This window comes from Balaenoptera physalus (genome assembly GCF_965194825.1).
Source record: "Balaenoptera physalus genome assembly, chromosome: 3".
Classification (NCBI taxonomy): domain Eukaryota; kingdom Metazoa; phylum Chordata; class Mammalia; order Artiodactyla; family Balaenopteridae; genus Balaenoptera; species Balaenoptera physalus.
Genome location: NC_138890.1, coordinates 7,656,741 through 7,666,680, shown reverse-complemented (window position 1 = coordinate 7,666,680; position 9,940 = coordinate 7,656,741). Strand labels below are relative to the sequence as shown.

General features: G+C 53.7%; 2 protein-coding genes across 15 annotated transcripts in view; one reads left to right on the top strand and one right to left on the bottom strand.

The window, feature by feature from the left end:
• The first annotated feature begins 5,119 nt into the window (after nt 1-5,119).
• TMED1 (transmembrane p24 trafficking protein 1) lies at nt 5,120-8,295 on the top strand. Its single transcript, XM_082454968.1, has 4 exons — nt 5,120-5,434; nt 6,131-6,228; nt 6,368-6,551; nt 7,303-8,295. Exons 1-4 carry the CDS (start codon nt 5,252-5,254, stop codon nt 7,519-7,521), a joined length of 684 nt encoding a protein of 227 aa, XP_082311094.1. The 5' UTR covers nt 5,120-5,251; the 3' UTR covers nt 7,522-8,295.
• DNM2 (dynamin 2) overlaps nt 7,559-9,940 on the bottom strand; it is a 92,710-nt gene continuing 90,328 nt past the window's right edge. For 8 of the 14 annotated variants that reach the window (XM_082454890.1, XM_082454898.1, XM_082454899.1 and 5 more), the window contains one exon: nt 8,862-9,806. In XM_082454890.1, the coding sequence (XP_082311016.1) occupies nt 9,737-9,806 (70 nt within the window). In that variant the 3' untranslated portion in view covers nt 8,862-9,736. Of the gene's footprint in view, nt 8,432-8,861; nt 9,807-9,940 lie in introns of those variants that run through there. The other 6 variants (XM_082454897.1, XM_082454895.1, XM_082454894.1 and 3 more) reach the window with 3 other exon arrangements.

The window sequence follows — 9,940 nt, the reverse complement described above, 5'->3', positions numbered from 1 at the left end:
ATCTTTCCAGATTCCTCTGGACTTAGAAAAAATGCCTTTGCTGAATCCTGCCATAATACCTTGTAGTTTTCTTTGATTGCAACTAGTATGCTTGTATTTTCATGCTTGTCCATTTCATCTAACTTATCAAACTTATTGCTATAAGCCTGTTTATATTCCCTTGTTAGGCTTTTAATATCTGTGGGGTTTGTAGTGATGTCTCCTCTTTCATCCCTGATAATAGAAATTTGTGTTTTTTCTCTTTTTTTCTTGATTAGCTTTGCTAGGGGTTAATCAGTTTTATTAATCTTTTCCAAGTACCAACTTTTGGCTTTGTTGTTTTTCTCTATTTTCAGTTTTCCATTTCATTATTTTGTTCTTTCTTCCAGTTACCATGTGTTTACTTGGCTCTTCTTTTTTTTTTTTAATTTATTATTTATTTTTTTCGCTGCGTTGGGTCTTCGTTGCTGCACATGGGCTTTCTCTAGTTGCAGTGAGCGGGGGCTACTCTTCATTGTGGTGCGCAGGCTTCTCATTGCAGTGGCTTCTCTTGTTGCGGAGCACGTGCTCTAGGCACGCAGGCTTCAGTAGTTGTGGAGCGTGGGCTCAGTAGTTGTGGCTTGTGGGCTCTAGAGTGCAGGCTCAGTAGTTGTGGCGCACAGGCTTAGTTGCTCTGCAGCATGTGGGATCTTCCTGGACCAGGGCTCAAACCCGTGTCCCCTGCATTGGCAGATGGATTCTTAACCACTGCGCCACCAGGGAAGTCCCTGTAACCTGGAATTTTGAATTCAGAAATAGCCACACATACCTGTGTTGGTGAGCTGACACACAGATTATGCCCTTAAGAGACAGGACTGAGGAGTCATGGGCAGGGTGAAGGGAAAGCAATGACGGATGGTGACTCCCTGGGGTCAGGGAACTGTTAGCAGCCAGGCCTGAAGTTGCTGGGGAGAAAACAGTTCTGGAACTTGGAGAGAGCTGGAGTTACAGGCTTTGGTGGAAAGATGCAGACCAACAGGGTAGGAGCCAGGGAATAGATGTCTAGACCTTCCTTTCCTTCAGCCCTCAGATATCCTACCAGGGCTGAACCCAACTGGAAATAAGAGGAAAAGGAAGCCAAGTTGACCCGGTATGTAGATATCAGCTCCCTGCCTCCCACTGCGAAGCAGTACAGGGAATGGTAGAGAACAGCTCTGGTGGGGCAAAGAAACACTGCCCAGCACATGGTCTTGTAATCTTTTGGTTATAATTTCAGGGGATCCCTGACCTCCAGAAGCCAGTCTGCCAACTCCCCATGGTCATAAGAACCCCAGGCTAAGATTCTAGGCCAACATTACAAACGGAAGAGGGACTCTGTATGATGTGGCCTCTGCCGAAGGCTCCCATCTCTTCTCTGGCTACTCCTCTCACCCACCCCACCCTCATCTCCCTTCTGCCTCTTGAACTCTCTTGAGAGCCTTTGACCTCAGAGCACTGTTTTTGTCCGCTTGCCTCTTCTCCCTTCTATTTCAAACCTGAGCTTCAAGGCCACCTTCTTGGGGAAGCTCTCCGACTCCATCCAGGTGAAATGAGCCACCCCACCCACCCACCTAGCATTTACTTCTCAGCGCCTCCGACTACCTGAAATCATTTAGTGGAGCAGCACTGGGATGACAGCTCCACGAGGACATTGTATTATTCACAGTGTCACTCAGTAAATTTTGTTGAATACTTGGGGAGGGGGAGGGTTTCGTTTAATTGAGGGAAACAAGAATCACCCATTCACCCCAGACAACAGTGAAAATGGCAGAGCTGGTAGCTCCATGGGCCTCCACCTCCACCAAAACATTGACCAATTGAGCAAAAGTGGTAAGAATCAACTTTATCCAAACTCTGGAAAACAGCTAAATGTTTATGCCAACCAAGGAAATGCTGAATCAAGAAGAGGCAATTTGATCATGGCAGGAAAGCTTTTTGTGGTGTTTTCCCTGCCCTTCCTCATCTCCTGCCCCAGCACAGTGGAGGACTTGAAGGCAGCAGCCTGTGTCTTCAAGTGAAGTATAGGGCCCTGGTCCCCAGTTTCTAAGGGAGCAGAGCAGCCCTCGTTCTCACAGTATTGTGTGTGTCTGTTCTAAGATGTCTGGGGGTTACCTGAAGGACTGCCTCAAGGTGCTTGTCTGTTTAACTCAGAACACATTCTTGGAAAACACTGTAAGGCAAAGGAAGAACCCACAGTTCTCTGGGGCACAAGATTACAAGTGACATACCAAAAGCTGGGAGGAAAAGCTGGGGTGAGAGTTTCTTTGGGTAATTAAGGCATTCAAAAGCACCCATACACACTGGGGAACTTAGAAAGCAATGTGAATGCCCAGGGCAGGACAAATGGTCAGAAAAGACCTAAGAAGACCCTACTCTTTCATCTCTGGCTGATTTCTAGGCTTGGTGCAAACAGGAAGAGAAGACTAAGGCAGAGTTATAAACACCCAGGTGAAGTATTGATGTGCCCCAGCAGAGACTGGCAAAGAGTGGGAGAGGTTTTTCATTGTTTTTCTTTCTTCCTTTTTCACTCTATAATATATGAATCAACACCACCCCAATTTTAAAATGGACAAAAGACTTGAACAAACATTTTTCCAAAGAAGATATACAAGTGGCCAATGAGCGCATGAAAGGATGATCAATATCATTAGGAAAATGCAAATCAAAACCACTATGAGCTTTCGGGAGTTTCCTGGTGGCCTAGTGGTTAGGATTCCGGGCTTTCCCTGTTGTGGCCAGGGTTCAATTCCCGGTCGGGGAACTGAGATCCCACAAGCTGTGTGGCACGGCCAAAAAACCCAAAAAAACAAAACCACTATGAGCTTTCAGCGACTGTGAAGCTGAGGAGATCCCAGGGCCAGGAGAAGGATGTCAGATATCACTGTCCTCCCAGCTCTAAGGCCCTCCCCCGATGCCCCTCAATAAAATGGCTTGATCCCCCAAAAAGAAACAAACAAACCACTATGAGATACCACTTCACATCCATTAGGAGGGATATACTAAAAATAAAATAGAAAATAACAAGTGTTGATGAGGATGTGGAAAAATTGGGACCCTCGTACATGGTTGGTGGGAATGTAAAATGGTGCAGCCACCGTGGGAAAGTTTGGCAGTCCCTCAAATAGTGAAGCATAGAATTACCATATGACCCAGCAATTTCACTCCTAGGAATACACTGCAAAGAACTGAAGGCAGATACTCAAATACACATGTTCTTAGCAGCACTACTCACAACAGCCAAAAGGTGGAAACAACCCAAGTGTCCAACAGATACCCACACAATGGAATACTACTCAGCTATAAAAAGGAATTAAATACTGATATTATGATGAACATTAAAAACACACTAAGTGAAAGAAGCCAGACACAAATGGTCACACATCCCATTTCTATGAAATATCCAGAATTGCTAATTCCATAGAGGAAGATTGGTTGCCAGAAGCTGGGGTGAGGGGGGAATGAGGAATAATTGCTTAATGGGTTCAGGGTTTCCTTCTAGGCTGGTGAAATGTTTTGGAAGTGTGTAGAAGTAGTGGCTGCACAACATTGTGAATATACTAAATGTCACTCCACTGGGTTGTTCACTTAAAATTATTAATCTAATGCAATGTGAAATTCACCTCATTAAAAGAAAATCCTTAAAAAAAATAAGTTATCACTCATTCTCCACAACTACTTCAAAATGTCCAAGTAGTGAGTCTGAATGATAGAAAAACTTGGAACGAAAAGGAGTACGAAGTGTGACCATACATAAACTTTGACATTACAAAGTGTTACTTCCCCACGCTCTCCAAACGCCAGAAACAGTTGACAGTCACCAGCTGTATTCGAAGAGTAACTGCCACCACCTGCCAACCTCTCTCAGGCCTGTCTTGAAAGACTCAAAATTTCCATCTGAACATTTTTCTTATGTTTAGATGGAATCACCAGAGTCCATTTCTCCAGCGACATCTTTGCTTATCTGCTCAGGTCGCCTCCAAATCCTCTAAGCCAGACTGAGGGAGAGGTTAATTGGCGGCATGCCCAAGGAAGGGCGATAAACCTGGAATATAACGGATAACATTTACTGAGGGCCTATGATATGTCATGCACTAAACAAGCATCTCACTTAATCTTCACAACAGCCCAATGAAGTAGGACTAGTATCACCCCCCCCCCTTTTCTTTAAATATTTATTTGGTTGCGCCAGGTCTTAGTTGCGGCAGGCGGGCTCCTTAGTTGCAGCACGCGAACTCTTAGTTGCAGCATGCATGTGGGATCTAGTTCCCTGACCAGGGATGGAACCCGGGCCCCCTGCACTGGGAGCGCCGAGTCTTAACCACTGAGCCACCAGGGAAGCCCCCTTACCCCTTTTATGGATGAGAAAAGCGAGGCCCAGCAGAGTGATGCCTCAAGTAAAGCGGGAGGCGTGCTTTGAACTAGGCAACCTGCCTCCCAAACCCACACTCTCTTCTCCGCTCTTCTCTTCTGACACTAAGCACCTCGGCTGTCATTCTTCTTACCCTAGGCCAATTCAATCACTGTTTACCTTCTGGCCCTCGAGTTTGAGACCATTGGGGTGCAGGGCGGGGCCAAGCCGCCGTGCTATATGCAAGAAATTTGGGGCGCTCACTATAGGCCAGGCCTCATCTCAATTCTCATCACCTCTAATTCACAAACGAGGAAACTGACAAAGTGACAGTTCTAAGCCGCCAAGGAATGAGCGGTTAGGCATCCGACCTGGGACCAAACTCACAGACCTGGCACAAGTTGCCCCCCATGTTAACATAAAAGGGTCTCCATCCACCCTAGCTGAGCCTTTTCAGACGAGCCCTACGGGTCGCGTGCAGGGACATGCCCTGCCTCTATTTCCGATCCGCTACACCCAGGCTGGATCGCACAATCGTCATTGCGCGCAGGGTACACTGGGAAAACCGCAGGAAGGACCCGGCCGCCTCCACTACAGCTGTCTTAACTTTTGCCTGAGAAGAATGTACCATCGTGTCTTATTTTTGTACTTTTGCCCCCCCAACTAGCGTTTGAGACTAGAAGTGGAGGCTTTGCAAAGAAAACGTCTGTAGAAAGTCGAGTGTTTTCAGGCGCATCAGGCATTCATTAGGGCAGCTATGCTCTCAGGGGGTCCTTCACGCCTGGCTCCGCGGGCTTCGGACAACGGGCAGAAGCGGCTGCCAATGAGCCCCGCCGAGTAGCAGAGGGGGCAGGGCTAACTCTTTAAAGGAACCGCGACCTATTAGCAGACCAGAGGGTGACCCGGATGATGGCGGCCGGCGCGGCCTTAGCCTTGGCCCTGTGGCTACTATTGCCGCCAGTGGGGGTGGGAGGGGCAGGGCCCCCGCCGATCCAGGACGGCGAGTTCACGTTCCTACTGCCTGCGGGGCGGAAGCAATGTTTCTATCAATCCGCGCCGGCCAACGCAAGCCTTGAGACTGAGTACCAGGTAGAGGGTCCCGGGCCGTAGAGCGAGCAGAGCCAGGGAGATAGGGCGTGGCCATACAGAGCAAGCAATGCATGCATTGAAGAGGGAAGGAGGAGGAGCCCGTGCGTAGGAGCGCGGGGGCGGAGCCAGGGAGAGCTAGGCGGAGGGGGCGGGGACAGCGCGTGGGAGCGGAAGGGATGGGAATAATGGCAGAAGGCGGGGCTAGAGTGGGGCAGCGGGGAGGCGGGGCCATCGGGAGAACGAGGGAGCCCTTCAGAAGGCAGGACCCTAGCGAGTGGGCGTGGCCAAAAGGGTTGGGTCGATTGCGGGAGTTGCGAGGCGAGACCAGAATGCTGTACAAGAAAGGGCGTGGCCAACCTGAGAATTTCTCGGGGGTTGGGCTAAGAGAAGGCGGCTGGGCTCCGTCTTCTCATTTGGGGTGTGGCCAAGCCGGGACGTGGTCTCTAGGGGGGGCGTGACCAGATAAAAGAGCCGGTCCTGAGGCCATCAAATCAATGGGGGCGGAGTCAAGGCAAGGGGCGCGGCCAGAGGCAGGGGAGAGGGGCGGGATTGGCTTGCAGGTGTAGGTGTCAGAGCTCAGGTAGGCCCCTGGTGGTGGTCGGTACGGGTCTGTGAGGGTGGGCCGAGCCCTGGCCTTCTCTGGCAGGTGCCCTTGGCCTACCCCTAGCCCTCCACCTGCTCTTACCTGCCCCCCAGGTGATCGGAGGTGCTGGGCTGGACGTGGATTTCACTCTGGAGAGCCCTCAGGGAGTGCTGCTGGTCAGTGAGTCCCGCAAGGCAGACGGTGTGCACACGTGAGTTAAGTCCTGATGGCTGCCCAGGTTCAGTTACAGCCCTGCCCCTCACCAGCGGCCTCGGGTTACCACCCTGCCTGCCTTGAAAAGTCTGGCTGGCCGGCCACTCAGGGTCATGTCTGTGTGTCTGTCTGCCCAGGGTGGAGCCCACGGAGGCCGGGGATTACAAGCTGTGCTTTGACAACTCCTTCAGCACCATCTCAGAGAAGCTGGTGTTCTTTGAACTCATCTTTGACAGCCTGCAGGATGATGAGGAGGTGGAGGGTTGGGCAGAGGCTGTGGAGCCCGAGGAGATGCTGGATGTCAAGATGGAGGACATCAAGGTGCGCCCAGGCCAAGCTGGGGCCACTCCTCCCAGATCTCTGGCATTGGACCCTACCCTCTCACCTTGACTGGGGTCCGCCTTGGCCTGACCCTGCCTTTCCTACATATTGGTGCCCCCAACCTAGTAATAGTAGAACATTTCTAGGTGTAAACCTTGTTCTAAGGGCTCAAATAACTCATTAAATCTCCATAACCACCTTATATATAGGAAGTGTGCTCTAATTATCCCCCATTTTACAGTTGGGGAAACTGATGCACAAAATGGCTAAGTAACTCTTCTAAGGCCACACAGCCAGCAACTGACAGAGCCAATATTTGAACCCAAGCAGTCTGGCTTCACCTACTGCTATTTATTAATCACTAATATGTTCTTTGTACTTAATTAGGCATTCAGGAATTTCCCTGGCAGTCCAGTGGTTAGGACTCCAAGCTTCCACTGCCAGGGGCCGGGGTTCGATCCCTGGTTGGGGAACCAAGGTCCCGCAAGCCATGTGGCATGGCCAAAAAAATAATTAGGTATTCAATTCTCATGGCAACTCTGAGGTTTAATTCTGAGGAGGAAACTGAGGCCCAGAGAGGTTATTTACTTGCTTATGGTCACACAGCCATTGAGTGGCAGAGGGATATAGACTCAGGCAGCCTGGCCACTGAGTCTGTGCTCTCAGCTGTCTCCCCCTCTCCCCCCAAACATGAACTCTCACCCCATTCTGCAGGACAAAACCTTGACCTGCTTCTCCCTCTGTGCCGTAGGAGTCCATCGAGACCATGAGGATCCGGCTTGAGCGCAGCATCCAAATGCTGACTCTGCTGCGGGCCTTTGAGGCACGTGACCGCAACCTGCAAGAGGGCAACCTGGAGCGGGTCAACTTCTGGTCGGCCGTGAACGTGGCCGTGTTGCTGCTCGTGGCTGTGCTGCAAGTCTGCACGCTCAAGCGCTTCTTTCAAGACAAGCGGCCCGTGCCTACGTAGCCCGCTGCCATGGAAGAACAGGCGAAAAGGAGGAGCAGCAAGGCGCATGCGTGTGAGACTTGGGGGGGGGTCCCTTCCCCAGCTTAGTTTCCTACGGGAGGGGAGGCTGTGCAGTTCGGGCCTGAGGTGTGGGCCCCCCCTGCATCTCCTCCCTTCAGGGGCCGGGTAGGGAACACCAGCTGGCTTGCAGACATGGGCGCTCCAGGAGGGGTGGCTTAGCACCCAGAAATTGTGTATGGGGGGCACTGCAGCGTTCGAATGCAACCCTTGGGTTTTCTGGCCCTGCCTCTGTCCCCTACTGTAACGTGCCTTAGCCGGAGTCTTCCAGCCTGCACCAGCCTTACGCGGTGCAGACGGGGCCCAGGAAGCAAACTCCCCCTTCCCTTCCCCACTGGCCCTCCAAGCCAGGTCCCGGTAGGAAGGGGCTTGCTGCTGTGGGATGCCATGCCTTCCTTCTTCTCCTTGTGGCTCCACCTGAGGCCTGTGCTACTGCTGGGGGTGGCCTGCTCGTGCTAGGGGCCGGGAAGGAGACGTGGCCACAGTGTTCTTGCGAGAACAGTCACTTTATTGACAGGAAGGGGGCAGGCTGGGTGTGAGGTCTGGTAACAGAACTCCAGGAGCGGGGCCTCCAAGACCACCCGCCCCTCCCACTGTCCCTGCAGGGGCCCCAGACAGGGCTGAGGGGTGGCCTCAGCCAAAGCCTGCACAGGAGCCTCACGGAACAAAGGGCGGTCTGGCCTGGGCACCAGAGTCAATAAATTATGGTCAGAAAAATCACAGAGCCTGGTGATTGGGCCACAGGGACACCAGCCGGGACAGACCTGCCCCCAAGGGGGCAGCCAGGCAGGCGGGAGGGGTCTCCCACGAAGCTCAGAAGAAAGGTCGGGCAGGAGCTGATGGAGGTGGTCGCCTGGGCACAAGAGAAAAATCAGAAAGCAAAGTTTAACTGTGTCCCCGGCTGGGCTGGAAGGCCTGTGCCCCCAAGAGGGCAAAGGGGACCTCTGGGGAAAGTCCTCAGGAGACTGGGGGTGGAGAGGGGGCCTGACTGCGGCACAGTCTGGGGCGCAGGGCCAGGAGGCCCTCTCCCCTCAGTAATTGCGACGCCTGCCGCAGGCCCCCGTCCTGGCCTCTATTACCAGTGCCGTCTGGGGTGCAGGTGGGGGGACAGCCAGGCCTGTGTGTGTGTGGATGTGTTAAGGAAAGTAAAAGCTCTCCCCTCCAGAAGTGAACCCTCTCCCCAAGAGCAGTGCCGTTTGGGGTGCAGGTGGGAGGGGGAAGGGGGAAGGCCAGCAGCCCCCGTCCTCAGCCTGAAGGGAAACACAAAAGGCCCACACAGCAGCCACCAGAAGCGTCTTCCCTTTATTTTAGTTTATTAATAGGATACAGAGTGCAGGCACTTACAGTGGTCAAACCGAGCGAGCGAGAAGGTCTGCTCACAGAGAGGCCACCTGGGCCCGACCCGTGGGGGAGGCCTGAGTGGGAGCCCAGAGGCCCCCGAAGCTTCCCCACCCACTCAGCCCTGAGCCCAGGCTGCCCTGGGGACCCAGGAGGAGGAGATGGCCCAGGAGGAGGAGATGGCCCAGGGAAGAGAGAGCGAGGTTGGCCGGGCCGAGTGTTCCGGACCTGGGAAAGGCACCTCCGGCAGCCGAGGCTGGGCCGTGTGGTTAATACGGCCAAGGAAGGAATATGTACAACTTGGGCGGGCGGGTAGCGCTGGGCCCACTGGGCCTGGCTCGCCGCTGGGAGCTCCCACTGCTGAGAAGCAGACACACTCCTTGTGCCCCAGCAAGGACTGGGGGGTATGGACACCCTCGGTGCCATTTCTGGAAGGCCTGGCCTACTCAGGCTTTCCTGGCCAGAGAAGCCCCTGGGTGAGCACCACCACCCCAGCCTGGACGCCTCATTCAAGATGGCACTCGGGACGCAGCTGCCTCCTCTGCTACCTGAGACCCCATCCCCCAAAGTGCAACACCCCGGCTCCCCTCGTCCTGGGGCTCCAGGGCCCCTCCATTCAGTGCTGTGTCCAGCTGGGGATGGGGGCCAGGCCAGCCCCTGACTGGGGCCAGGGTTAGGGAAGAGTCAGGGGCTGCCTGCAGGGAGCCTGGTCCCGCACGGAGACTGGAGGGCCAGGGGTGGCGGTGGATGGGCCCGGACCACCGAAGCTCCTGCACCGAGGGTCCTGCTCGAGGACCCCCGAGAACATGCCGCCCGCAGCCTAGTCGAGCAGGGATGGCTCGGCTGGGCGGATAATGGTGGGCCGGCTGGGCGCAGCAGGGGGTCTTCTGCTGCAAAGAGAATAGAGACAGACGGGGAAGGGGAGAGGGCAGTGAGGCTGGAAGCAGGGCAAGGAGGAGGACCCAGGCCCCACCACCGCTGCCCTAGGCTGCTGCCCGAAGCCGGCTGCTCCTCTAAAGGCTGC

What these genes read in the sequence shown, in the direction of transcription:
- TMED1 (XM_082454968.1), top strand. Translation starts at nt 5,252, where the DNA reads ATGATGGCGGCCGGCGCGGCCTTAGCCTTGGCCCTGTGGCTACTATTG. An exon ending in AAGGCAGACGGTGTGCACAC is followed by an intron (nt 6,229 to 6,367) that starts GTGAGTTAAGTC and finishes CTGTCTGCCCAG; the next exon opens with GGTGGAGCCCACGGAGGCCG. An exon ending in TCAAGATGGAGGACATCAAG is followed by an intron (nt 6,552 to 7,302) that starts GTGCGCCCAGGC and finishes TCTGTGCCGTAG; the next exon opens with GAGTCCATCGAGACCATGAG.